Genomic DNA, 27,487 nt, shown 5'->3' on the forward strand with positions numbered 1-27,487 from the left:
CACGCTTCATCTCCTTTATTTTCACGCCACCGTGTTACAGGCAGGAGGGTCCCAACCACTGGCGGGTGCCAGCTCCAGCACCCCAACCGCTGGCAGGGCCAGGCTGCTGCCCCCCCCACCCCCAACACCCGCTAGATACAATATTTAAAACTTTTAATATAAAGGTTAAGTTCATTATTCTCGATCCTGAGAAACATTTCGTCCGTTTACGGAGCTCTCGCTGTAAACAAAGCACCACAGGCACCAAGCCCGCACCCCGGGGCCGGACGGCAGACGAGGAGACGGATCTGGCGTGGGGACGGGAAGGGTGGCCAGCGGTCCCCTTCCTGTGGCGTGGAGGGGGGGACAGCCACACGGGACCGGTGCCGTGCACGGCCCCGCCACACCGCTCTCCTTTGGGAGCAAATTCCCCGGGGATGGGAATTGCCCGGCTCCAGGCTGGAGCTGTTACCCGGGGCTCTGCGGGTACACGCACCCCCAGCCCACAGCGAACCTCTGCGACGCCTCCCCTCTTCCTCTCTGCCCCGGTGCCTGGCCGCACGCTACTCGTTATTAAAAAAAATTAAAATACAGATATCCCAAAGGAAGAAATACCCCCCCCAAAGCGCCCCACTGGTCCTCCCTGCCCCTCCCTCCCCGCGTTGCTCCCTTGACACAAGGTAAACTTAAAAAAGAAGACGCCTGCGGCAGCACCCATCGGTGCCCGGTCCCTACGGGCACATCCCAGGGCGGGCAGAGCCGCGGCGGCGGTGCCGTGGGTCCCCCAGCCCCGGCGGTGGGACCTCAGAGGGTGCCATGGCCGCGGGATCCCAGGGCGAACCAGCCCATCTTCTCCTGCGCCAGGTCAAGGTCCCGCAGGCGGATGCCGACCTCCCCGAGGAGGATGTTCTCCCAGAAGCCTTCCTCACTCAGCACGCTGAGGCGCAGCTCCCGCTGCTGCAGGTCCCCCCTGGGGATCCCATCGTAGACCAGCTGTGGAGTAGAATGGGACAGACCCTCAGCTACGGCCCCCCCTGGCCCCCCCATCCCCATCCCCATCCCCATCCCCATCCCCATCCCCATCCCCATCCCACTTACCATCTCATTGTAGGTGGGGTTGCAGGTTTTTCGGGCCACTTTGGTTTTCCTCTTGGTTGTTTTTTGAGGGTCGGGCAGCAGGTAGGTCTTGACGTAGGGGTCAGGGTCATTGCCATCCTGCAACGGTGGCTGTGGGGCAGAGAGCGGGGGGCACCCCGTGAGTGCAGTGGTGGGGTGGACCCCCCCCCACCCCGCTGCCACCGAGCACCGTGCACCTACCAGCCCCCGGATGTGCATCACCATGATGAAGAGCTTGTTGTTCTTGTAGGAGATGGAGAGCTTCACCTCCCCGCCGACCTTCCCCAGGGGCCGAGCCCACGTGGCGTCTGGAGAGGAGGAGAGGAGGGGCGCGGGTGGGACGGGAGCCCCCCACCATCAACCCGCGCGGTGCCAGCCTGCTGCCAACGCTGCCCCGGCCTTCCTACCTGCCGGCTTTGGGGTTGGGTTGGTGCCAGACGCCTTCTCGTCCCGTGGAAGGGGGTGGAAGAAGGTGTAGATGAGGTCACACTGTGGGGTGAGGAGGTGACGTTTGTGGTGACAGTAGTGACCATGTCCCCCGTGCCAGTGCTTTACATGGTGCAGTGGCCCTCCACGTACTTTCCCACCTCACTGGTGTCCCCAGCACCATCCCCACCTCTCGGGAGGCAGCAGCCCCCCTCCACCCCACTGGGACCACCCCCCCAGCTCCGCACCTCTGCCACCTCGGGGGCAGCGTGGATCAGGTGCCAGATGTAGCCATTCAACTCCTCCTTCCGCCGCTCGGCCACCGCTTCACCCCGCGACCGTCCGATGACAAACCTGCTGGGGAAGCTGTGGGGACGGACACTCAGCAAAGCCTGGGGGGCAGTGGGGAGCCCCGGGGGTCTGTGGGGGTCTGCGGGGGTACCTGGGCAGCAGTGAGGAGGGGAAGAGGAGGCGCAGCTTGTTGTGCAGCTCCTGGAACTCCTCGAAGGTGCGCTGCACGAAGGCCACCTCGCCTGGGCTCTCCCGCTGCACCTTCACCACGTAGGTCTGCAGAAAGTGATAGGACAAATGATAACAAGTGATAGGACAAGAGGGAATGGCCTCAAGCTGCGCCAGGGCAGGGTCAGACTGGCTCTTAGGAAGGATTTCTTTGCAGAAGGGGTTGTTGGGCGTTGGAATGGGCTGCCCAGGGCAGGGGGGGAGTCCCCATCCCTGGAGGGGTTGAAGAGTCGGGTTGACCCAGCGCTGAGGGTTCTGGTGGAGTTGGTAATGGTCAGTGTGAGGTTCATGGTTGGACTGAAGGAGCTTCAAGGTCTTTTCCAACCTGGATGATTCTGGGATTCTGTGAAAGATGGGGCTGTGGCATGGGATGGGGACCCTGGGGTGCCCTGAGCCCATATGGGGCTGGGGGGAAGCACTGGGACAGAACTGCCTGAGTTGTCCCTTCACCTGTCCCCAACCGTCCCCACTCACGTAGCCCTTGCTGGGGTTGAAGACCCTCTCGTGGCGGCAGAGGAAGACGTCGCGGATCCGGCCGGACGTCTTGATGGTGTGTGTGCGGGGGGCAAAGGAGAGGGTTGGGCGGGCATCGGAGCCCGTGAACTTCATCTGCGCCAGGTTGTGGATGAAGAAGTTGAGCTTGGTGGCCACGCTGCCCAGGCTGGACTCGATCAACCTGCAATGAGGCCACCGCGTGTTCAGTAGGGAGGAGCCCGTTGGTGTGCTGAGCCTGTGCCCGCGTCCCCCTCCATGGGCTCCCTTCATCCTCTCCTGCCCCATCACCCACCCACGTCCTCTACCTGGTGAAGTAGGTGGTGGCATCAGCATCAGAATCCTGCGGCCTCAGGGCATCGTAGACGTATTTGAGGTCCTCCAGGTCGGAGAGCTCAGGGATGCCACAGGACAGCATCTGGGAGGGGAGGCAGAGGGTGAGGGCAGGTGGCAGCAGGAGGACCCCTCTGCTGTGCCTGGGGGGATGGGTGTGTGGCCCCCCCGGCTCTCACCAGCCCCAGCAGGTTGAGGAAGAGGTGGGTGTGCTTGCGGATCAGGTTGTAGGCCTGGCAGCACAGGTCAACGAAGTCGTGGAAGCGGCTGGAGGGCTTGTCCCCCCCGTTGATGACATACGCCATGTCCGAGGTGAAGACAAACGGTGCCCGGTCCCTGCATGGGGGAAGCAGGGACAGAACGTCACCATGGCTGGGGGTCACCCACCACCAGGACCACAGCATGAGATTTCACCCCACAAAATTGGGGTGAACCCCAACGCTAAAGAGCCTCAGCCCTGCAGGGACGAGCCCAGGTGATGGGGAAGGGGATGCTGGAGGCGTTTCTCACCTCTTGATGTTGCCAAACATTTGTGCGTGGCCCAGGAACCTGCCGAAGTCGATGTGGAACATGTGGCCGGTGGTCTTGAGCATGATGTTGTCGTTGTGCCGGTCGCAGATCCCCAGCACGTAAGTGGCCACGCAGCAGCCGGCGCAAGAGTAGATGAAGTTTTCCACAGCCTGGGAGGAGGGAGAGAGGGAGGGAGGGAGGGAGGGAGGGAGGGAGGGAGGGAAGTTGCAACCATGTGTGGAGAAAGGCTGGACACGTTGGGAAGCAACAGATCTTGTCCCTGGAGAGGGGAGCATGAGGAACGGGGACCCTGCCAGGCTCCTCCTCACCTTCTCATACTCATCCTCCTCAGGGTTGTGTTTCTGCAGCCAGTCTGCCAGCGGCCGGTCTTTGAAGGAGCCCGTCACGCCGTGCTCCACCTGGATTTTGCGTAGGGTCTCGGCGTTGGGGATCATCTCCACCATGCCTGGTAGCCAAGACAGCAGGGTGAGACCCATCCATCCCACCCGGGGGGCACCAAGACCCCCGCTTTTGCCACCAACCCAGCCACTCCCCAGCCGTCACCGCTGAATCCCAGAATCCTCTCGGTTGGAAAAGCCCTTGAAGCTCCTCCAGCCCTACCATGAACCTCCCCCTGACCGTTCCCAACTCCACCAGATCCCTCAGCGCTGGGTCAACCCGACTCTTCAACCCCTCCAGGGATGGGGACTCCCCCCCTGCCCTGGGCAGCCCATTCCAACGCCCAACAACCCCTTCTGCAAAGAAATCCTTCCTAAGAGCCAGTCTGACCCTGCCCTGGCGCAGCTTGAGGCCATTCCCTCTTGGCCTGCCGCTGGGTCCTTGGCTCAAGAGACTCATCCCCCCTCTCTGCACCCTCCTTTCAGGGAGTTGGAGAGGGCCATGAGGTCTCCCCTCAGCCTCCTCTTCTCCAGACTAAACCCCCCCAGTTCCCTCAGCCGCTCCCCATCACACCTGTGCTCCAGACCCTGCACCAGCTCCGTTGCCCTTCTCTGGACATGCTCGAGTCATTCAATGGCCTTTTTGGAGTGAGGGGCCCAAAACTGAACCCACTCATCGAGGGGCGGCCTCACCAGTGCCGAGCACAGGGGTCAGATCCCTTCCCTGTCCCTGCTGGCCACGCTAGTGCTGATACAAGCCAGGATACCACTGGCCTTCTTGGCCACCTGGGCACAATGCTGGCTCCTGTTCAGCTGGCTGAGTGACAGCCTGCAAAGCCACGTTCCTACAGACGGGCTGGTGGGATCAGACCCAAAGGGGGATCACAGCTCCCCGCAGCAGCTCCTCTCTAGCAGAGCCCCAGGACCTCCTGAGCCATCACCAGCCCAAGAGCACAGTGACCTGGGGCCCGATGCCACCGGGGGACGCCCCGATGCCGGGTTACCTCGTCCGCGGCCAGTGGAGAAGCAGCGGAAGATGACCATGCGCATGTCCAGCCCCTCTTGCACCCAGATCTTGTTCATGATCCGGATCATCTGCAGCGTCAGCATGTCCTGCCGCAGGTCATCGCCGCACTGCAAGACGGTGGAGAAGAGCCGTCAGAGCCGGGGGACAGTGGGGACAAAGCTGAGCCAGTTCCACGTGGGCTGGGGTAGCCATGCCAGGGGTTTGGGTATCACCGGGCTCACCTTGAAGATGACTCGGATGTTTTCCCCAAGGGGATCAACGTTCTGGAAGGAGAGCTTCAGGGGGACAGCGTTGGAGTTGAAATAGGAGCAGTCCTGCCATGGGGAGGAAGGTGCAGTGAGTCAGGGCGAGCTGGGTGTGGGCAGAGGAGCCCCCCCTGACACCCCCAGCTCCGGCACTCACCCGGGGCACGATCCCCTTCACCAGGAGGCTGGGGCTGAGCGGCAGCCGGCACGACCCGTTCGCCTTGAAGAACTGCTTCACGTCCTCCAGCCCCTCGCGGAGGATGCCCTGCGGGGTGGGCATGGGATGGGGTCGGGGCTGAGACACAGCCCAGCACCCCCCTGCACCCCCTCCCACCGCCCTGGCACCCACCTGGCGTGCAGAGGGGGCGGCATCCCGCACTTGCTGGGCCAGCCTGGCCAGTGTGTTGACGAGCAGGCACTGCCGGTCAAACTCCTCCCGCAGCCCCTTCCCGCAGCAGCAGAGCAGAGCTGCCAGCAGGTACTGGTAGCGGATGCTGAACTGGGAATCCTTGAGGCCATCCTTCAGCAGCCTGCTTGGAGCAGGGGCACATGGGGTCAGGTGAGCTCCGGGGAACCCCCCCCGCCACTCCTGACCCCCCCTGCAAACCCACCAGAAGAAGTAGTGAGTGATCTTCAGGTCACAGATCGCTCGCTTCAGGAGGAAGCGCACCAACGGGCTGTCCAGATAGCACTCGTACTTCAGGGCCTGGAGAGGGGACAGTTTTGGAGCACAACGGGACTGGCACGTACCCCACGCCACGTCCCAGTCCTGGCATGCACCCCACACCACATCCCAGTCCCCCCACACACCTGGACTAGCTGCGGCAGGTAGTCCAGCAGCTCGGTGTCGGAGATGGAGTCAATCCACTGCACGGCCGTTCTCCTCACCTCCTGGTCTGGGAACCTGCGGGCAGGACAGGCATCACGGGGAGCCTCAGCATCCTCAGCATCCCCCTCCACCTCCTTTTTCCACTGCTGCCCTCTCCCTGTGCGCACGGGGAGGGCAGCAGTGCCAGAGCACGCATCCCTGTGGCACCCTGCAGCTCAGGGGTGGCTTACGTGGCATGCAGTAGCCCCAGGGCATCCTGATGGCTCATGTAGGCCCACTGGCTGAGCAGGGCGTAGATGTCGGGCAGGCAGGCCCACTCCCAGCTGGGCGCACTGGCCAGCAGCATGGGCAGGGCGCCGGGCGCTGCGTGGCAGTAGTAACGCTTCTCCCACAGCCGCTTGCGGTCGGTGTCCATCAGCCTACGGCACCGAGGGGACAGAGGGGACAGAGCTCAGGCGTGGGGTGAGGGAGGGGATGGCACAGATGGGACAGGGCTGGGGATGTGGCATTCCTCTGCCCAAACCACGTGTGGTGAGGGGGTCAGTGATAAACCCCTCTGAGCCCTCCCTGCTGCCTCACCGCTGCCCTACCCATGGGGAAGAGGAGCTAATGGAGAGCAGGATCCTGCCTGCATCCCCCTGCCCCGGGCTGAGGCCGGCTCAGCAGGCAGGTCTGTGTGGTGCTGCAGAATCACAGAGTCCCAGAAACATCTCGGTTGGAAAAGACCTTGAAGATCCTCCAGTCCAACCATGAACCTCCCCCTGACCATTCCCAACTCCACCAGATCCCTCAGCGCTGGGTCAGCCCGACTCTTCAACCCCTCCAGGGATGGGGACTCCCCCCCTGCCCTGGGCAGCCCATTCCAACGCCCAACAGCCCCTTCTGCAAAGAAATCCTTCCTAAGAGCCAGTCTGACCCTGCCCTGGCGCAGCTTCCAGGATGTGGGGGGCTCCCCCCATCCCCAGACTGCACCCCATGCCCCAAGGGACAGCCAGGACCCAAGTCCCCATGCACAGGGGTGACTGAGCTGCTGCAGGGACGGTCCTGGCTGTCCCCCTGCCCGGGGACCTCCTGAGCGAGCCAGGCTGACTGCGCACCCCAGGAATGTTTTGCAAGGAGCGTCAGCACCGTCCTGCGCAGCGGATCCCGGCGCAGCTGCTGACACCTGATCCTCCCGTTTATAGCCAGTGCCGGAGGACACCGGCCGGCTCGGCCACACCGGGCTGGACAAGGGGCCGGGCAGCTGTCCCTGCTGGGGGGGACATGGCTGGAGAGACCCTCCCCAGAGAGGGGAGGGCAGGGCGCAGGAGGACCGATGACAGGCAGCTGCGGGCAGGCAGCTCTGCCAAACGCCGGGCTCCAGCCTCATCCCCAGCCACCAGCAGCCAGCAGCAGGGTCAGACCCCCCGATACCCGCTGTGTGTGCCAGGGGTATATCAGCAGAGCCCCCCTCGGCAGGGTGATGCCATCCCCACCCCGCGTCACGTACCAGTAGAGCGATTTCTTTTGCATCGCCTCCCGCAGCTTGCGCTGGTCCTCCTCCCCCAGGCTGCTGAATTCGTACTTGGGGCTGAATTCGGCCGCCGGTGGGCTGGTGAACTTCACCTCGAAGGCAGAGGTGGGGAAGTCGATCTGGGGCACAGGCAGGGAGTGAGTGGGGGCCACACATGGGGCTCGGGGGGTTTGTGTCCCCCAGACTCCCAGCCACCAGAACATACCTGCAGGATGACACTGTCGGGCTGGTGGAAGTTGGGGGCACTCGACCTGGCTCTGGAGTTGTCCTGGGTCGCTGGCCACAAGCCCAAGAGCTTTCGCCCACAGGTCAGGACCCTGGAGGAGAAGGAGGGGTGAGAGTCTGGAGCTGGGGGCTACTCTGCCAGGGCAGGAGGGTGCCACCACTGCAGCGATGCCATCCCCACATTGAGCCGAGGCGCTGGGGACCCCACGGTGCTGGGGACCCTCCTTCCCCACCCCGGGGATGCCGTCGCGGCCCCTCGCTGTGCCCGGCGTGGTGGGATGCCCCACGTACTGCCTGAAGTTGAAGAGGGGGGTGGTCACCCAGCCCAGGGCCTCGGGGACCCGCCGCTGTTTGTTGGCGTCGGAGGAGCTCCCCGGGGGTGGGACGGGCACGGCGAAGAGCGTGACGCTGAGCAGCGTCTCCCGCGGCAGACAGTTCACCTGGACGGGGAAGCAGATCCTGCAAGAGAGCAGCCGGTGGCTCAGCCGTGCCCTGTGGCACTAGCCAGCCCCCCGTGGCACTGGCCATCCTCCCGCCCTGGGATGCCAAGCGTGCCCGGGGGAGCCCAGCCCAACAGACACCTTTGCTGCTGGCACTGGGGTTGCCACATGCCCCCTCCCCAGCATGGGATGGAGATCCCACAGCATGGGCAGACACCCCATGGGGGGCAGCTGGGTTTGGGGAGAACCAGCAGCTCATGTACCCTGGTCCTTTCCCAGCACCAGGCAGTCCTGCTGCTCTCTGTCCCGGGAAGGTGACCGCGGGGCAGGGGGGGCCGCTATGGAGGGCCCCCACCGCACACTGACCTCGTTCCCTGGCCGGAGGGGGCTGTGGGGGACCCCGGGGCTGAGGCTCCTCTCCGACGCTCCCGGGGAGCCCAGGGTGGCACCTACATCCCGCCCGTGAGTGAGCACGGGAAGGGCATTGCCCCGCGGAGGGGACCGGCACCACGGCGTGCCCCGCCGTCCCGCTGGCCGCTCGGCGCCTGTCCTTGGGGGGCACCAGCGCCTTCTAAAATTATCCTGTCCCATCCCCACCTCCCCGGGCCACTGCAAATGCCAGGCGTGGCGAGGGCTTGGCACAGCCTCTCTGCCTGCTCCCGGGGCTATTTTTGGAGCTGATCCCCTTTCCTGGGTGCAAACACACATGTTCAGGGAGGGCAGGGCTGACGCTGGGGCCGGTGCTATTCCCGGGGATGACACAAGAGCTTCTGACACCCAAAAACTGGGGAGAGGCGCGGAGAGGAGCTGCTGGAGCAGAGGAGGAGGAAGAGGAGGAGGAAGGCAGCGTGGCTGGGTATGGCACCGCGACCCCCCTGCCCACCCCATGGCCAGGGCGCTGCCTTACTGCTGGTCCCATATGATGAGGTGGAAGAGGTATTTGTAGACGTGGGCCTTCCTGGTGAGCAGGGGGCTGCACAGCTCCTTGCCGCCGTGGCTGAGGGAGCAGGAGAGGTAGAAATCTTCGTAGCTGCAAAGGGAATAGAGGAAGCTGTGAGCCGGGGGGCGCGTGGCCTGGGGCAGGGGAGCTGCTACCCAGGGGTTCACCCCACCATGGGGCAAATCCTGCATCAGCAGGGTGGGGAGGATGGAGGTGCTGACCCTCTGTGTCTTCCCCAGGCTGGGCTTGAGAAGCGGGCTGCACCGGGGAGGGGGCGAGAGCTGGGAGCCCCCGTCCCCATCACCATATGCCACGGCGCATACCATCACACGGGGGGCTGCCGGGGGGGCCCTGCCATGTGGCAGGTGCCGAGCGACAATCCGGGGAGGGCTGCAGGGCGCCGGAGGTCAGGGGATGCCGGCATTTCCCAGGCTACCCGCTTTGTTCGGAGCCAGTCACCAAGGGGAATACATTAAGGACAGGACAAAGGCGAGGGGTCCCCGGCGGGGCGGCTGCTGCCGGCGCCGCTGCCTCGCACGCCCTCCCCGTGGTGGGCTCCTGCTGCCCGCCCGGACCCCCGCCGTCCCCCAACACGGGGCCGAAAGCGGGTACGGGCACCGAGGCACCTAACAAAGCAGCACACCGCTGATGTGGGGTGAGGGCAGCTCGGCCCTGCTGCACCGGGGCCATCTGTCACATCCCCGGGGTGGTGGTGAGCTCGGGAGCGATGCTGCAGCCCCGGGAATTCGTGGGGTTGGGGTGGGAGAGCATGGCAAAGCCCGTCCCACCCAGAAGCTCCGGCATCAGCTGGCTCCGAGCATCCCTCACCGCTTGTCGAGCACCAGCATCCCCATATTCCTGCCTTTAGGAAGCTTGGGGAGCGTTAGCTCTTATTCCCTCCACACCCGCTGAATATCTGGGGCAGGGAGAGAGAGGGACACCCCTGTCCCGGTGTGTTTAACACGGGTGTGAGCCCCGGGACGGGCAGAGGCTGCGCGAGGTGCAGGCAGCTGCCCTTACCTGGCAGCCCAGGTGATGGGGATGCGGTGGGTGGCGTAGACGGTGAAGGAGAGTGGGCAGGAGAGCAGGCGAGCCTCCTGCGCCACGCCGTGCTCCCGGCTGCCGTGCACGGCCGTCTGGAAGTCGGCGTTGAAGGTGCTGCAGTAGAGCTCAACCAGGTTGAGGATGGCGGCCGTCAGGCTCTCCACGATCCTCTCTGAAGGGGAGGTGGGAGATGGGTGAGACCGGGCGGCCGCCGGCCCTGCTGCCCCCCCGCCACGTCCCTTGGGATGCTGGAGGGACCCTGGGGCTGGACTGTGGGCAGGTCTCCCCCAGGACAAAGCGGATGAGAGGGAGAATTTCAGGCTTCCCATTTCGCTGAGTTCACGGGGAGGAACAACAGCCATCGCCTCCAGAAACCCTCTTTTCCTAACCAGAATGGTTTCAAACGCATTTTTGGCCTTAATAATTGAGGGGGAGGGGCTTGAAGATTAAAAGCACCAAGAACTTGAGCCCAGAAGGGGAGGAGGAGAACAGAAATACCTCGATTTTCCCTCTTGGCCAGAACATTTGGATCCTGTTGAGGAAAAAAAAAGAAACCACAAGAGCAACATCAGAATCAGCCCCGCGCTGTCGGTGGGGAGCAGCTCGCCAAGGCAGCCGCTTTACGTAACCAGCCTGGGCTCCTCGGCTGCCGGAGCAGGCAGCACGGCCAGGCAGCTGCCTGCTCCCAACTATTGAGGAATTTTCCACGTGGTACAGTGGGAGGAAGGAGGGAAAGAAGTCAGATGTGAAAATCTGCTTCTCCTCTGCACCTCCCGGCTGAGCCCCCCAGTCCCGCACCCCCCCAGTGCCCATCACTCACCTTCTGGATTTTGGGCTGCATGCGGGAGGGGCAGGGGGGCATCTGGTTGAGGGCTGCTGTGATCTCCTGGCACTCCACGGCAGCCAGGGCGTTGCAGATGGCCATGACCGACTGGATCACCCGTTCTGCCTTCAGTGGGAAGTCTCCCTGGAGGGCAGAGGGGGGCTGATGTGGGACCCCCGGGGCAGCTGAGGGAGCAGGGGCTGCTCCCCACAGCCCACGCGCCATTGCACTGGGAGGTGCATCAGCCTGTGCCTCAGTTTCCCCTACTTTCATGGCCTTTCCCCTTCTCTGATGCACCCTTAGAACCCCACAACAAAAAGGGGAAAGAGTCCGCAGCAAATGCATCCAGGTGGCCCCAAAAATGCCCCCTCCACCCCTGGGGCTCACCTCGGCTGCCAGGAAAGCATCCACCTCGTTGTGGAAGGTGTCGAAGAGGAGACTCAGGGCCTGCCTAGGGGACAGAGAGCAGAGCTCAGCCCCGGCCAGGCCGACACCCAGCACGGGGGGCTGGTCCCCCCTGCCCCGTGTCCCCTCTACCTGCTGATGGTCTGTTTGATGGGTCTCTCCTGCAGGTGGATGTAGTGGTTGAGGGTGGAGGGGCTCTGGTCGTCGTTCGCCTGGAGATGGAGAGATGCTGTGCCGTAGCTCGGCCGCGCACGGGTGCTCCCGCAGCAGGGAGATGGCACAGGCACCCCCACGCTGCCCCCCACACCCCGGCACCCACCGTCCGGGCCAGGTCGCTGCGCACCCCCTTCCTCTTCATCAGCTGCAGGCGGATGTCGATGTCGAACTTCCTGCAGTGCTGGATGTACTCGTGGCTGCCCAGCGCGTGTTTGCTGTGGGGACAGAGACCGCACGCTGAGCTGAGCCCCTCTCCATCCCATGCCAGGCCCCAAAATTCAACCCGGGGTGCCCCAACCCAATGCCCCGTGGCAGCTCGGCCGTGTCCGCCTTGCCTGCAAACCAAGTTCGTGGACGCTTGCGTTAGGAAGCGCAAAGAATAACCTATTGTTTTCCCTCCTTCCCCTGCACCCTCCCAAAAGCTGTGCCCGGCCCAGCCGGCGCGACGGAGCTGGGAGCAGGCACGGAGGAGCCTGTTGTGCCTGGATTTGCCTGACGATGCGTGGGAAGCGGAGTGTGGACCCGGGAAGCTGGAGGATGCTCCGGCTGACAGCAGGACTGGGGGGCAAGCCTCAGAGCAAGGAAGCCCTTTCCCCAGAGTGGGACCCCCAGAGCAGAGCGGGCACGGTGCTGAGGGGGTGCGGGAGGCTGCGGGCAGGATGGAGCTGCAATGGCAGGATGAGGCAGGGGGGTTGGGAGAGGCACACCCAGAGGTTCACGAGGCTGCAGGGGACGGGGACACAGAGACACGGAGTCCGATGGGTGCGTGGCCACCGGTGCCGTGTCATGTTCCCTTCCTGGGGAAGGCACTGCGGGAAGCCCTGCCTGCAGCCAGCCGCACAGGCAGCAACGGGACCGGCATCCTGCGCACCCCGGCCCGGTTCTGCCGCCCCCTGCGCCTTCCAGAAGCAAATGGGGGGCGAGTAACAGCAGCTCAGGCTGGTTTGCAGAGCTCAAGGGCCCGACCGGCTCCGCAGGGAGGGTTTTGGCACTTCCAGCATCTCCTCCACCACGGGAAGATGTGGAAAGAAAAGATCAGTGACAAAAGGGCTTTATGTCCTGGGGCTTTCTCAAAGGTCCTTTGAGGGAGATACAGCAGCGCACTGGCTCTCGGGGAAATGCTCGCTGGGGACTGTCCCGCTCCGTGCCCAGGATGCTGTTCCCTGCCCAAAAAGCGGGAGGTGCATCCCTTTGGGAAATGCCGCCCAAGCTGGCTGGATCCATCCTACCCTGGCTGCTCCCTGGTAGCCCCAAGGCAGAGGTTTGCTGAACAGAAACGCTGCGGTGCCCACGGCGAGCGAACAGCTTGTACCCCTGCTGTGTGCCAACACACACGTGTGCACACGCACACACACGCACACACGTGCACTGAGCTGCTGGGCAGCACGAGGGCTCAGCACCGATGGGAATTACCCTTCAGGCAGCCGTGCCGGGCAGGCAGGAGCAGAGGCTGGGCTCCGCTCGCCCTCGGCTCGGGTGCTGCGTGGGCTCTCCCGGGCTGAACAATTCCCAGCCGCCCCTTTAGGGCCTAAACCGGCAGCTCCTGGAGGCCGTGGCAAAGCTCCCGCAGATTTCCCATGGCAGGGCCAGGCCCAGGGCAGCTCTCCAGCAGCGGGAGCTGGCTCGCCGCACCGAGCCGCCGGGAAGGACGACGTGTGCCTGTGCAGGCATGGCTGCTGCATCTTCCTCTGCAGAGAGCTCTCCCAAACCATCAAACCCCAAAACCCCTCTGGACACGCAGCCTTCCTGCAGGAAAGGCAGCAGGGCAGGGAGGGCAGGAGGGATCTGTGCAGGTCTCGGTCCCTATCACCCATCCCCAGCTCTGCAGCCAAGGAGCCCACCACAGCCCTGATGCTCCTGTGCCCCTCACACCCGCTCCCCCCCACCCAACATGTCCCTTTTCCATCTTCTCCTGCAATTTAAACAACAGGCTGGGAGAAGCTGGGCTCTGCCGCTCCGCTCGCTGACACAGTTGTTATTAATACTCCTCCAAAGAGCTTTTTTGGCAGCTCCCGGGTTTTCAGGCACGCGGGGGTCAGCGTGACGGATACCCTGCCACCGGGAAAGATGCTCCCAACATGCTGCTTTTGGCAAGAGCATCGCTGCGGCTCGGGGGGCAGGGAAAGGGAGTGGAGAGGCTCCCGCTGTGCACACCGGGATCAGCCCCAAGCATCCATCACGGCGGGATCAGCCCTGACCATCCATCTCACCCGGCCAAGGCCACGGATGGGGCGAGCACGGCCGAGCACATGAGCCCTGGGTTGGGGGGGGAGGGGTGTGTGCCCCCCCTCCCCACCGACACTCACTTCTGCAGGAACTCCTCCAAACCGCAGATCTTGAGCATGAAGTCCTCGACGTCGACGGTGTGCAGCTCGTCGTGCGTGTAGCACAGTGCCTGGTAGATGAGCAGGTCCACGGTGGAGGAGCCTGCGCAGAGAGGAAGCAGCGCTGTGAGCCTCAGGGATGGTGGGACCCCCCCTAAGCCTTCACCTGGGGGTTGCTGGGGGTCCCCCCTTGATTGCTGCAAGGGGAGACCTGCTTGGCAGTGCAGCGTGGGGCACTTACAGTCGCAGGTGAAGGTGAGGGGCTCCCGCAGACTGTCACACACCACCGTCACCTTCAGGCTGACGCCGTGGCCCAGCTGCTCGGGGCTGAGGTTGACGGCGCTCCACACCAAGCCAGTGAGGGAATAGTCCTTGGTGCTGTAGCCGGAGCGCAGCCTGCGAGGCAGGGACAGGTCAGAGATGCTGCCCTGCTTTGGGTTTTGCGCCCCCCCTGCCCCCGAAACACCTGTTTTGGGGCATTTTGCAGTGGGGTGCTCCAGCCCCAGACGGGTACTTACACATCCAGCATGTGGCAGAAAGCAGCCACCTCCTCATCCCGCTCCTCGGAGACCTCGAAGAGCTCGTAGCCATTGGAGAAGGAGTGCGGCCGGGGGGCAACCTATGGGGCAGAGCACGAGCCCATCAGCCAGCTGCAGCGTCTTTAGGGGTCTCCAGCCCACCGCCCACCCAGGACGGGGTTTGCCAGATCCCCCTGTTAGAGCATCGGGCACCAAGAGCCTCTGCTCGCCCCGGTGTTGCTGCGGCCGGGGGAAAGGCAGCTCTGCAGCAGCGCAGGGGGGACGTGGGCCAGCGCAGGAGGCGTTTGGGCCAGGCGGGTCCCAGCTGGACGACACATCACCCACGTCTGCACCGGCACCTTCCCCACAGCTGGGTGAAGGGAAACTTGAGGTCTCGCTACCCCCAGCCCCCTGCCCACAAAACTGGCCATTTCCAGGCTGTTTCCAAAAGCCCCAACGGGGAGATTCCCCAGGGATGGGCAGAGATGGACCCGGGGATGCCGCGGGATGGGCAGGGACCGTCCCCAGGCCTCCGGGGTGCTGCCCATGCCCGGCCCCACATGCCTGGGGAGAGCGGTGGCACCACTGTGCCAGGCTCCCCCCCCGCGCCTGGGGGTCCCCGGGCCTCCATCGCTCTTTCGAAGTGAACAATGGCCCCACTGTCAAAGCAATTAACCCAGCCAACAGCTAACGGGAGGCAGAGAAAGGCAGAGAACACAGCAGCCGCTAAAGACAATTTTAATGCTCTTTTATAATTAGTTTCTGGCACTAAGAAAGCCGAGAGTGACTTACGTAGCCCCCGCCAGCAGTCCCCAGCTGCATCCCTTGCTCCCCGGGGAGGGGGGACCCTGCAAGGAAGGTGATTTCTCCCGCTATTTATCTCCTCCTCTTGCTGGAGGTGGGAAGAGCCGCACCAGAGCCAGGGCTCTGCCCCTGCAACAGGCACCCCGTTGGGGACAGGGGACCTGGTAGCCCCGGGAGAGAGCCGGTGGCCGCGCCAGCAGCCCCCTAATGTCTCTGCACGCAGAGGGGAGGTATCCCGCTCGCTGCTCGACGAAGGGAAGAATGGAGCTGGGATCGGAAAGGATGTTGCGAGGCGAACAGGAAAGCAATCGCCTGGCTCTCGGGAGGAGACTCCCGGCTCTTTCCGGAGGATCTTGTGACATTTTGTGAGCTGGCGGGACACGAGCCCGATGCAAACCACCTGCAGCGTGACCTCTGGAGACCCCAGGAGTGCTCCAGGGCACTCATGGGCTGTGCCAGCCCTGGGGCCGGGCAGGGGGCTTTGGCTGCGGGGTCTGGGCAGTGCCTGGGGTCCGGCAGTGGCTGGGCACGAGGGTGAGGAGAGGAGGCAGCGCTCAGATGGCAGCGCACGGAGCACCCCGCCTGCTCGGCAGCAGAGGGATCATGCCCGGGTGGGACTTGCCCTTCTACTTGGCTTCCTGGCCCCAGGTCGCCCACCCCAGAGGGTTTTGGCCACAGCTGCAGGACCCCGCACCCCTCGGGGAGCTGTGCAATCTGGAAAGGTCTTATTAACCCCAGCGACGGTGTCTCAGCACGTGGATGCCTCCGACCGTGGTACAAACAAGACCCTGAGGAGCCCATAATGGCACAAATAAAACCAACCCGGAGTGAAGGAAACGCAGCAAAGCCGCAGGCGCCGACAGCCCCATTTGCACCCTGGCTCTCCCCAGCACCTCAGCTCCATCCCAGCCCCACTTCCAAGGCAGGGAGAGAAAAGCCTCTTACCGGATCGATGGAGATCCTGTGGTTCTTGTTTGGTGCCAGGTTCTTTCGGTTGCCAAAGCGGGAGACATATGTCCGGGGGGGGACCTGGGGGGGCATGGTCTTGCTCCGTGCCACCGGCTTGCCGCTCGATTCCTTCTCAAAAATGCTCCTGCCCTCCTTCCAGCCACGGGCAGCTTCCCGCAGCACCTCCGACTCGTAAGTGGACTTCAGGTTGAGGCAGGTGATGGCGTCGTTGATGCCGCCATAGTCGGCGATGCCGTAGGGGTCTTCCTCGGAGATGCGGCGGCCGAGCAGCTTGCCGTGAGCCCGCTCGTGGGCCGCCGAGAACATGTTGATGTCCCTGGGCTGGGGTCCTTTGGAGGATGGGGGGGACCCCTTCCCTGAGCGCTGGGTCCCCTCGGGGGAGCTCCAGAGGGGGTGCCGGGGAGGCAGCGGGGGTGGCGAGAGCTTTTTGGGGGAGCTGCCCCCACTGTCGTGGGGTGAGGTGCCGTTGAGGGGCTCCCCGAGGAAGTCCCCCCCTGACCCCTCGAAGATGTACAGGTAGTCCCCGGCCAGGGGTCCCTTCAGCCAGGGCTGGGGGTCCGGCTGAGGGGAGCTGGGGCCGGGGGGGGGTCCGGGCACGGGGGGACCCTCAGGCACCACGGGGACGTTGTAGCTGAGCGTGGGGTCGGAGCCGGAGAGACCACGTGCCGCTTTGATGCCGGCGCAGCCGTTCCTCTCGGTGGGGTCATCCCAGGAGATGAGGGGCCGGTCTCCCCGCTGCTTGGCCCGGTTCTCCTCCTTGTCCTGCCGCAGGCGGGACAGCGCGTCGTACTCCATCTGCAACGCCTCTGCCAGCGCCAGCTCCTTCCGGCTGATGCCCACCGACTCCAGGGACTTCCAATGCTCCCCATTGCCGCGCGTGGCGGACATCTCTCTGGGGACTGGGACCTCTTCCTCCCGGGCTCAGGGGTCAGGAGAAAGGCATGCTGCACCGCCGGCCACCTGGGCAGAGGGGAAAGGCAAGGGTTAATGGCTGGGCAGGCCACTAAAATGAAGGTCGGCTAATGAAGGTGGTACAGCCCTTCCTCTCTGCAATGGAAAAAAGGAAATATTTAGGGGCTCGGCAATGTGATGGGTTAAATAAAGATTTGGCTGCTGCCCGCCCCGCCAGGACCCTGTGGCCACCAGTCAGGCAGCACAGGCAGGGCTGGCTGGCCCCGCTGCAGCTGCTGGGGCTATTGCTGGAGCCCGACGTATTTCCCCGAGGACAAAATAAGACGCAGAGAGGGGAGGGCAGCGGGGCCAGCGCCTGCAGCTGGGGCTGACTCAACCTGCAACGCCGCTGCTGTGCCCCGGCACAGGCTCCGCAGTGGGGCTGGTGCCCAGGACGTGGCTCTGAGCTGCCTTGCTCATCTCGGAACCATCACAGCTTTGAGAAAAAGACAGCAAAATTAGGGCTTTTTGAAGCAGAAAGGAAAAGATGAGAGAGGAGGGCAAGGAAGGGACAAGGCAGGGTGCTGCCCCCCTCACCCCGCACCGTGCCCGTGGGGAAGAGGAAAGTCAGTCTGCAGCAGCCCGGGCAGCGAGGAACCAACCTCCCACGGCTGGTGCTGAGGGTTTTACCTGGCAGCTCGCTGCTCTCTCCCTGTCTGAGGGCCGCTGCAGCCCGTCCTCAAACCCCATTTCAGCAGAGGGAACCGTGCACGGCTCGGGACAGCCGGGAGCGCTCGCTGCTCACCAGCTCCCATCGCTATTCCCCAGCACCAACCAGCTGCTTCAGCCAGCAAGAAACGGGCCACGGCGATGGGAACGCGGGCATCCCCATCAACCACCAGCATCCCCAGCCCCCTCGAAGGGATCCAGGGGTCCCTCCGAGCCTCTCCACAGCACCCGGCGTTGCGCAGCCTCCAAACCCAGCGACTCTGCAGCGTTCAGTTGCGCAAGCGGAGAGGAGAAGCAGCCGGACTGGAAACCGCTGCCTGGCCCCCGACCAAAACCCGTGGAGGGTGGTGACCGCAGGGGGGGCTCGGCTCTGCCCGGCCAGCGCCGCGCTCTCTGGGGAAGGATGTTTCACCTCCTCTTCCCTTCCTAGCAAAATAAATAATGAAGTGGATGTTAAACAGAAGAGTGGAGCGAGCCCAAAGCCCCCGGAGACAGCCAGCACTTGAAATCTCTAGAGCTGAGAGGCAGCCGAGTGTTTTCGGGCTTTGGCCAGGGCTGTCTCACGAGCCTCAGCACGGGGAGGACACGGGACCTCAGCTGCCACCCAGGGCTCTCCTCTGCCCCACCCCGCTCGCTCTGCACTGCGCAGGGCTCTGGGTAATGCTCGGATTTAGGGCGAAAGGGTGCGACCACCCCTTCCCGGTGATTTTTGCTGGAAAGCGCTGCTGGGGCATCGCTGAACCTGAGGACTTTCCTTCAAAGCCCTTAACCACGAAGTGCAGGAGCAGGGAGAGGACTGGCAGACCCTACCGCTGCCTGGTCTGACCCCCCGCAATGGAGGAGCCCACCTGGCACGACACGTGCCCCCCACATCCCACCCCATAGCACAGGGCAACCACCTCCAGCCTGGGCTATGCCAGTGACCACCCTCCGCCAGCACACAGCGCCCAGTGGAGCATCACCATTGTCACCAGGCTGGTCCCCACCGTCCCCTCCCAGCCTGGTTGCTGATTATCACCCACAGCAGCCCCCCCAGACCCACCACCACCTGCAAACGGGCCCTCCTGACCCTGAGACCAGATGGCTGCTAATTAGCCCGGCCCAGGCTGCAAGCACATTTCCTGCAAGTGAGGTGGGTTTGACCCCCTCGCCGGCACGGGTCCCCTCTTGCCCTCCCCAACACCAGGCTGGCCAGGGACCTCACTCAACCAGCTTTTTTGTGCTTTCTAACTGGAAAAATGGCTTTAGGGTTGGGGGGACACAGGCTGGAAGTGTTCCCTTTCCCGGCATTTCAGTCCCTGCCGGCAGCCGTGGGCTTTTCCTGGAAAAATAGAAATCCCAAAAGCTGGCAGTCCTGGGCTTCTGGAAGCTGAACAAAGAAAATCTGCTTTTAACCCAAAAGCAATAAAATCAAACCGATTTTTGTGGCTGACAAAGCCACAAACCCATTCTCGTCTCCAAGAGAAGCATCTGCATCTTGCTGACGTTTTGAGCAGAGAAACGCTCCCGCTCGGTCGCGCCGAGGATCCCGCGTGTGCTGGTGAGATGCAGCCGGACCTGCACCAGGGCAGCAACCCCAAACCTGAGCTGGGGGGGCACCGTCAGAGCAGCCGGGACACGGGGACGGGGAGGCTCAGCCCGCACCGGGCACAGCAACCAGCCAGAGAAAAGCCATGCAGGAGGGGGCTGCGTGTGACCTGGGGGATGTCACCTCGCTGGGGACACCACGAGCATCCCTGAGCAGGCGGCTCAGCCCCTTCCCTCCCGAGCCGGCGCGGCAGCCGGACCAAGGCGATGCAAACCCACATGGAAGAGCCCCAAAACTCTCCTGGTCGCTCTCCAAGTCCTCGGCCAGGAGCAGGACTGATGCTCAACCAGCGCCTCAGTGCCACTGCCGGCTCCTGCTCTCCGGGGTTTGGTTTTCCACCAAATGCCTCTCTTCCCCCAGCAGCCTGTTACAAAATTTACCCGGGACTGTGAGCCCCCAGTTCGCTCTCAGCACTGGAGCTCCCAAGGCGGGAGCCGAATTCCAGAGGAGCAGAGACAAGCAGATTTTTTTCCTCTTTAAAATACTACTACTAATAACATAGGGATAATTTTCTGACTTTAAATTTCCTGGCATTTGCCACGGTCACGTCAGCCTCAGGAGACCCATCCAGCCTGGGATCCCACCTTTCGGAGAAAAGCTGTGCTGAGTTACTGTGGCTGCAGCACACAGCTCGGCTGGAGGCACACAGGAGGGAAAACCACTTGTCCACTGGAAACCCTTTGCCCTAAGCCCTAAAATATGGTCGAACTCAATTTTCTTCACAGTTTGCACCAGCACGGCCCCGTAAAGGAGACTGCAGCCTTGCAGCTCCATGCACAGGCACCGCATCCCTCGTGTAACCCACCAACAACCGTGGCCACATCAGTGGAGCGCAGGGACGTTTCCCCATCGATGCACTGCCCAGGTGCACGAAGCCAACCTCCTCCCTCAAGAACATCAGTGCTGAGCCCAAAGGGCAACAAAACCAGCTCCAAATCCTCTTTTGGGACCTCTCGTGTTTTTAAACGCCATTTCAGAGCATCTGCTGGTTGCAGCACAGCCCCTTGTGAGGCTCTCAGCGTCAGCACCCGCTGCAGCCGTGGCTGGAGAAGCCAAAGCTCTTGTCCCTGTTGGCTCCAAGCAAACCTGCCCTTTGAGGACACATTTTCTTTGCTCTGGTCTCTCCCCCCGCATCAGCTGCTGTCTGACCAACACCCGCCCCCCGGGCTCTGCACACCGTGGGGCACACACCCAGGGTGGGCAGAAAAGTGAGGCTTGGGGGGAGACTTTCACGCCTGCGTGCTGGCAGATCCCCCGGAGTTGATTTCTCAAACACCAGAACAGTGGGATCCACCCAGGAGCAGCCCAGCCCCAGGGAAGCCGTCAGGTCCTCCCTGCTGAGGGTTCAGGGGCTCCGTTAGCCCCCCCACAAAAAAATCCCTCCACCCCAGCTGGTCCTGCTCTGCAGTGGCTCTTGGGGACAGCCTTTCTGCAGGGCTTTGGGCTCTCCATGGGGCTCTCCCTGTCCCCACACCCAGCATCAGTGGACAGGGAGGGACGATCCCAGCTCTCCTGCCAAGAGCTGAGCATCAGGCTGGGAGGAGGGCGAGGAGGACCGGGGCAGGCTGGGGGGGACCCGGGGGGGAGCTCAGCACCGCCTGCAGCCACCCCATACCCGCCCCTGCTCCCGGCAGCTGAGCAGCACCTGCTCGGCGCGGGGAGGGACGAGGGAAGCCGAGCAGAAAATCATCCTACGGGATCCCACGGCGGAGCAAACGCCGCAGCCGGCCCCACCTCCCCGTGCCCGGGGATGGGAGCCCGGGGCAGAGCCCCTGTGGATGGTGGGGGCTCTCTGTGTACCCCCAGCTCACCCCATCCCTCCCTCCCTCCCTCCCTCCCTTCCCCCTCGCAGGCAGCTGCGTTGGGAGCAGATAGAAAGGTCCGAAGCATCTGGGAAGACATCAAACATCTGAGGGCGAGGAAGCAAAGCCAGCCCCGGAGGGGCACCTCCCCGGGGTGTGGGAGCCGGGGATGGAGGTTATGCCTATCAGGGGAGACAATTCACACCCATTTATAATCCGGTGGAGGGAGGAGCGGCCGTGAGAAGGATAAAGCACCAGCCTTCACCTCTGGGGCTGCGGGTCCATCCATCCATCCTGCTGCTCCCGCTGAACGGGGCGAGCTGCCGCGTTCCCAGCCGCCGGAGCAGCCCCTGCCCGGCCAGGAGGATGGCGGGGGGCTTCCCTGACTTGGGGACACGGAGCCTGCTCCTGGCTGCGTTGCCCAGCCACGTGCCATCACTCCCGCCGTGAGTCACAGCACATCGTGGGGTGACAAAGGTCCCCGGACACACTGGACCCCGGGGCTGTCCTGCAGCGGGGATGCTCCTACGTCTGCGAGGCAGAGCCAGCTCCTCATCCCATGCAGCTCATAGCATGGAGGGGGACAGCTTCCCAGGACCCCTTACCAGCTTCAGCACCCCCCAGAGCAGGCAGGACCCAGCTCCCCCTGCTCCAGAAGAAACAATCTGGTCTCAGTTCTCCTCTTCCGCTCCAAAACAGGAAGGAAACGGGGCCTTTTGGGACCTCCTGAGCAATGTCATGACCAAGGAAAGCCCTTTGGGTGGGTCTCCAGGTGCTGTTTCAACACAGGCAAAATGCAGGATTTTCATCCCAGTTTGGAACCGCAGCTCCAGAAAAGGAACCTGGCCTCAAAGATCATTGAAAAACGAATCACAGAATCACAAAATCATCTCGGTTGGAAAAGACCTTCAAGATCATCCAGTCCAATCATTAACCTCACACTGACCATTCTCAACTCCACCATATCCCTAGGCGCTATGTCAACCCAAAACCAAAACCCGGAGTGTTTCCTTCCTGGAGCCACGCTCAACGCTGCTGAAACACCACCCGTCAACCCAAAACCCAGCAAAACCAACACTCTGGAAGTGCTTGTAGTGAAAATGGTGTGATTCCCCTCAAAACTGATCCCAGCAGACATTTGTAGGCATCTATTTGTATCCCCCAGTTTGCAGACAAAAAACTGAGCTCCAAAAGCTGAGGGGCTGCGCTCCTGGGAGTTTCCAGGGTGGGTTTGGAGCTGGTTCCCCCCACCAAGAGCTGTCTCCAGCATTTCTCAGCAGGGTGGTAGGAAGAGCCTGGAGCTCATCCCAGTCGCCCAGGATCTGGCTCTGCAGCCGGGGTCCCTGGGCCAGGCTCCAGCCCCGCTTCACTGCTGAGGAGCCACCCTCACCATGGGCTGGGCACGAAGGACGCGGCTCCTTCCACGCACCCCGAAGGCTCCCATCGCTGGGGCAGACCCCCAACACTCGCCGCTGCAACGTGAAGACCTGCAGGATCCAGCCAGTTTGTAACGTGCAGCAAAATAAAATCAGGCCCACACCGAGCTGAGCAAACACCTTGAAAACAGCCAGTGCCACTCGCTTCCAACCTGTTGACTTATGGCGGGAGGAGTTTCTTCCTCTTCAAGCTGATAGGTCTCCTATTAATAGCAGAGCAAAGTCCAGTCTGGTCCAAGCTCTCTGGAGGAGGCAGGATGTGAAGCTGGCTGATGCCAAAGGCTTTTCCATCGTTTTTCTACGTATTTCCACCCTTGTGAGGAAATCCTGCGCCGGGAAGATGGGTTGGGTTTGGACGGGAAAGCCCCCGACCTGGGGCAGCCGAAGGAGGGAGCTCTGCAGAGACAGCACCCAGAGCCCCGCGTGGCTGTGGGACACAGGAGGGGACAATGGGGTGTCCCAGCCAGGCGTGAGGCAGGCGGCAGCCTGGGTGGGGGGGATGTCAGAGCCCCCCTTCGCAGCGAGGTGCGACAGCCACATGCTCGGCTGCACAGGAGATGCTGAACCTCACCCAGCACCTGTGAAGCGATGGGGGTGCGGGGAGAAGCGAGGGTGGGACCCTTCCGCAAAGCCACCCACCGCTGCCCCCCACCCTCCCAGCTCCCACGCGGCAGCTCTGAGCCCCACAGCAGCTCAAGACACCCCGCGCCTCCTCCTGCTCCCCAGCCCTGGGGCACGCCCGTGGTTGGACTTTCCAAATGACTCAACCCTCGCTGCTCCAGCACCCAGCACCCATCCCCAGGGCCAGGTTTTCTCGGTGCTCGGCCTCCCCAGGGGATGCTGGCGGTCAGGATCTCCCCGGCACGGCAGCTCTGGCGCTCGGCTCCTATGCAAATCTCAGCTTCCTCTGCGGCGAGCACCCGGCGCGGCGTGGCTGGCTGCGCGACGGCGTGGGTGTACGGGCACCCAGCTGCACATCGGCAGCGATCCTGCGTGTGCAGCCTGCGTGGGGGGGGCTCAGCTAGGCGAGGAGGGGCTGAACCCCCATAGACATTCAAGGAGAGCCGAGCAACGTGAAGCACGACACCTCCCCACCCTCAGCATCAGCACCCAGGGGAAGGGTCCTGCCCGGCGGGGTGGGACGGATCCTGCTGCTGGGATTGTGGCTGTATCCACGCCAGGGCTGTTCCCTGCTCTCACGGGGCTCCCCCCCGATCTGGATGCTCCTGCAGCCAGTGGGGTGCCCAGAGGACATGCAGCAGCCAGGGCGTACCCCCCCACCCCACCCACAGCACCCTGTTGGGGTGCAGGGGGCCTGGCTGGCCCCACACCAGTCTGCAGTGGGAACCAACTCCTTAGGCTGCTCAGCCCCCAGGATTTACACATCCACAGCCCAAGGACACACCAGACACAGGCTGGACACACGCAGCTCCCCCAGAGCATCCGACACGCAGGGAAACACCTCACTCAGGACGGGGCCTTGGATGCTGCCGCTCTTACAACCCCCGTGGTCCCTTCCCACGGCTCAGGACCGCGGGGACCCCGGCCTTGGAGGCACCCCAGCTTCTCACACACATCCCCTGCCCCGCAGCCCGGGGTGTCGGGGTGCACCGGCTGCACACACATCCTTAGCACCCGCACAGGGAGCACCTACCTACACTGCAGCACACAAGGAGGGCTGGCGCCCAGCTGCTGGGCTGGAAAAGCAGCTCCTTCGGGCTCCCAGCCGCGGCGCGGATCCTCTCCCAGCTTCACTTGGTATTTAGGAGGGTGCTCCCAAGGCGAGGTGGGGCAGGCGCCTCGCCGGGGCGGTTAGCCTGGGAGAGCTGGGTGCCACATCTGCCAGGCAGGTTTTCCTCACCCCCCCCAGCTCCCCGCTACCCCCTCTCTCCCTCTTTGGGAGAAAATGATTGATTTTTCTTGCTCACACTACTGCTAGTTCTCGCCGGCCCAGATCCTATGAACAATTACATTCGTGCTTGGCCTTCTACACATGAATAGCTGCGGTTAAGTCAATGTATCTCCTTCGCTTAGGGGTAATAGCTGGCATATCTCTGGAGTTTACTGTTAAATACACGCAGGAGCATTTCTGCAAGTTCAGGACGCAGAGCGGGGGACCGCAGGAGCAGGGGGAGCAGCGCAGCTCGCTGCAGCACGCCCAGCATCCTCAGAAATGCCCCCACGCCCCGCACCGAGAGCCCACGCCTGCCCCGTGGCTTTGGTGGGAACGAGCTGACCCTTCCCGGCCGCACAGGAGCGCTGGCCTGTCCCTGTCCCTGTCCCTGTCCCTGTCCCTGTCCCTGTCCCCATCCCTGTCCCGGCGGGGGGACTCTGACATGATGGAAAAGCGCAGACCCCCCCAGCCCTGCCCCTCTACTTTGCTGACGGGCAACTTTGCAATTTGACGGGGACCGTTTCATTGTTCTGCTCATAAAAATAACCCAACTTTCCGCCCCCCCACCCCCCCTCTCCCCGCCCCGACGATGCAATTCAAGAGACCAGACCCCTCACCGTGCCCTGGGGGGGTGCAACGCCGGGGATCCCACCACCCCCCACCACCAGCCCCCCCCCCCCCCCCCCCCCCCCCCGCCACTGCCTCCCCGGGGCTTTTGGGGTTTTCAGTCCTGGAAAAACCACAAGGCTGGGCTGGAGCTTTGGGGAACGACTCGCGGCAGCCCCGTGCGCGACCCACATCTCCTCCCGGGAGGGGAAATTATTATTTTTTTTAATATATATATATAATTTTTTTTTTTTTAAGGGGAAAACCCGGAACGACCCGCTCATTGGAGGAGCCGGCCTGCTCCCACCACCCGTGTGTCCCCCCCCGCCGCGGCTCCCCCCGGGGCTCAGCCCTACCTGCTCCCAGCGGGCTGCGGCGGCGGCGGCGGGGCCGGGCCGGGCTGGGGCCGGGCGGCGGCGGGGCCGCGCCGCGGCGGCGGCGGGAGGAGGGAGGAGGGAGGAGAGAGGGAGGGAGAGAGGGAGGGAAGGAGGGAGGGAGGGAGCACGGCGGCGGACAATGGAGGGGCGCAGCGCGGCGCGGGGCCACCTCCCGGCCGCTCGCCGCATTGCACGGCGCCGGGGGCCGGGGGCGAGGCGGCGCTGGCCACCGGTGGCCCCCCCTACCCGGCTTCCCCCGATAGATCCCCGGGACGCTGCCAGCTCCCCCCTTCCCCCTGCCCAAGGAGCCGCCGCGTCCCCCCCCATCCCGCATCACCCCCGTCCCGCCGCTGGGTGCTGCTCCTTTTGCCCCCCACCTCCCCAAAACGCTGCAGCCGCAACCCTGGGGTCCCCATCAGCACCCACCTCCCGCTGCTGCCCACTGGGCTCGTACCTCCAGGGGTGCGGATGCTCCTCTGTACCCCTCCGGGGAGCTGCAGGAGGGTGCTGAGACACCCCACAACACCCCACTGGAGTTGGGGTGCTTGTGCTTGGTCCCCAGAGCCCCCCAGGTTGGTGGGGACACCCTCGCACCCTCAGCAGCCAGCCCCCCTGGGCTCGGGGGAGAGAGCGAGGGCAGAAAGCGGCTGCACAAGCACATTGTGGGCAACAGATGTGCTGGAGCCATCGCAGCGGTAGCTGTAATTTGTTTTTGCAGGCAGCTGGCCCTGCCAGGCGCTCGCAGACGGGGGTAATATTCACCTCCGAAACCCCAGCGCCGCGCTGGAGAGCCGCGAGCCACGCTGGGAGGGCTGCGGGTCACGGCCTGCGGTTTGGGTTTAGCGGTGGCAGAGTTATCCCAGCCTCCCCGAAGATCCCCAGGAGAGGGGAGGACGGAGGGTGTTGCAGGATTCCCCAGGGCTGTGCAGGGGGGAAAGGGGGGATTCGGGGGTTCCCCGGTGCGGTTGGGCACCCCCAGGCCCCATCTCCCATCAGGCCCTGATGGAAAAGTGGCCCCGAGCAGCAGCACGTCGCCTGCAAACCCCGACGGGCTGCACCCACCCTCTGGTAGGAATCGTCACCCCCGGGGTGGGGTGAGCCGGAGCGGGGCTGGGGGTCGCCTGGGGAAATCCCACTCATGAAACACCCCCCAGCATCCCTCCCGGGATGGATTATTCCCTGGATTTCTTCTCTTCCCACTTCACCTAACCCCTTTGGAAACACCCGGGGTTTCTCCAGCGCTGCCCCTCCCAGCTGCACCCCGAGGGGACGGGGCGGGTGGACCCCCCAGACCCGCGCAGGGGGCCCCTCCTCTGCAGGGCACCCCCTGCCCGCAGCCCCCCCGCGCTACGAACAAGGCGCAGGCTCAGCCCGCGCTGGTTGATCCGTGTCCCCAGCCGTGCGGTAGCCGTGGCATTAGCCAGGTGGCTGGCGAGTGCCCGCGGGGGGGACAGGAAACAGGGGGCTCGCAGGAGGGGACAGGCAGCCCCGCGGAGCGCGGGTAGCGTGATGTGCAGGCAGGGCAGGCAGCGCTGTCGGAGCCCGGATAGCTCAGTCGGTAGAGCATCAGACTTTTAATCTGAGGGTCCAGGGTTCAAGTCCCTGTTCGGGCGATGACGTTTTTTCCTTTTCCGTCCAATTCTCTATTGTGGTTTTTTTTTTTGCTATTTTATTTCCCTGCTAGGGTTGCTCGGGGGCGCAGCCGGGATTCCCCCGGTGGGAAGAGCCGTTCCTGCCGCGTCTGTAGGAGGATTTTAAGAAACACAAAAGTAGAAAGAGAAAAAAAAATACTATCGCCCGAACAGGGACTTGAACCCTGGACCCTCAGATTAAAAGTCTGATGCTCTACCGACTGAGCTATCCGGGCTCTACAAACACCATCTCCGGGCCGCCCTTATCACCGCGCGCGCAATGGCGGCGCTCGCACCGTGCTGCGGGGGGACCACGGGGGGTCTCGCCCCGGGCCGCGGGGGGGCACAGCCGGGCGGAGGGAGGCACGGGAGGGCGGGTGCGGGCCCGGAGGAGCGGGGCGCAGCTCGGTACCTCGTGGAGCGGTTCCGGGGAAAGGG

The 27,487-nt window shown here is 63.7% G+C and overlaps 1 protein-coding gene and 2 non-coding genes across 4 annotated transcripts; 1 reads left to right on the forward strand and 2 right to left on the reverse strand.

Annotated features, from left to right (window-relative positions):
- On the reverse strand, window positions 1-25,470 carry PIK3C2B (phosphatidylinositol-4-phosphate 3-kinase catalytic subunit type 2 beta). 2 transcript variants are annotated; one of them, XM_074893636.1, is made up of 33 exons: window positions 25,398-25,470; window positions 16,072-17,055; window positions 14,323-14,423; window positions 14,046-14,200; window positions 13,787-13,907; window positions 11,584-11,695; window positions 11,397-11,476; window positions 11,247-11,310; window positions 10,857-11,003; window positions 10,535-10,568; window positions 10,013-10,208; window positions 8,960-9,082; window positions 7,904-8,071; window positions 7,593-7,704; window positions 7,364-7,506; window positions 6,105-6,293; window positions 5,856-5,949; window positions 5,657-5,751; window positions 5,395-5,575; window positions 5,203-5,310; window positions 5,022-5,114; window positions 4,778-4,907; window positions 3,705-3,841; window positions 3,376-3,545; window positions 3,045-3,201; window positions 2,841-2,950; window positions 2,515-2,716; window positions 1,964-2,088; window positions 1,770-1,887; window positions 1,503-1,584; window positions 1,297-1,403; window positions 1,078-1,206; window positions 1-972 (listed from the first exon to the last, which is right to left on the reverse strand). In XM_074893636.1, exons 2-33 carry the CDS (start codon window positions 16,981-16,983, stop codon window positions 784-786), a joined length of 4,884 nt encoding a protein of 1,627 aa, XP_074749737.1. In that variant the 5' UTR covers window positions 16,984-17,055; window positions 25,398-25,470; the 3' UTR covers window positions 1-783. The 2 variants fall into 2 exon arrangements, with proteins under 2 accessions (XP_074749737.1, XP_074749738.1); XM_074893637.1 differs by lacking the exon at window positions 25,398-25,470 and adding an exon at window positions 17,677-18,149.
- A 1,488-nt stretch (window positions 25,471-26,958) lies between these two features.
- On the forward strand, window positions 26,959-27,031 carry TRNAK-UUU (transfer RNA lysine (anticodon UUU)). Its single transcript has one exon. It is a non-coding gene; the product is annotated as a tRNA-Lys (tRNA).
- A 181-nt stretch (window positions 27,032-27,212) lies between these two features.
- On the reverse strand, window positions 27,213-27,285 carry TRNAK-UUU (transfer RNA lysine (anticodon UUU)). The gene has a single exon. It is a non-coding gene; the product is annotated as a tRNA-Lys (tRNA).
- Between the last annotated feature and the right edge of the window lie 202 nt (window positions 27,286-27,487).

The sequence above is a fragment of the Strix uralensis genome, chromosome 24, assembly GCF_047716275.1.
Source record: "Strix uralensis isolate ZFMK-TIS-50842 chromosome 24, bStrUra1, whole genome shotgun sequence".
In the NCBI taxonomy this organism is placed as follows: Eukaryota; Metazoa; Chordata; class Aves; order Strigiformes; family Strigidae; genus Strix; species Strix uralensis.

Bases quoted from the DNA above. Each gene is read 5' to 3' on its own strand.
- PIK3C2B (XM_074893636.1), bottom strand. From the start codon at position 16,983: ATGTCCGCCACGCGCGGCAATGGGGAGCATTGGAAGTCCCTGGAGTCG. The intron at 11,311-11,396 runs GTAGAGGGGACA...TCTGTCCCCTAG, and splicing joins ATCAAACAGACCATCAGCAG to GCAGGCCCTGAGTCTCCTCT. The intron at 2,951-3,044 runs GTGAGAGCCGGG...CTCCCCTCCCAG, and splicing joins TCCTCAACCTGCTGGGGCTG to ATGCTGTCCTGTGGCATCCC.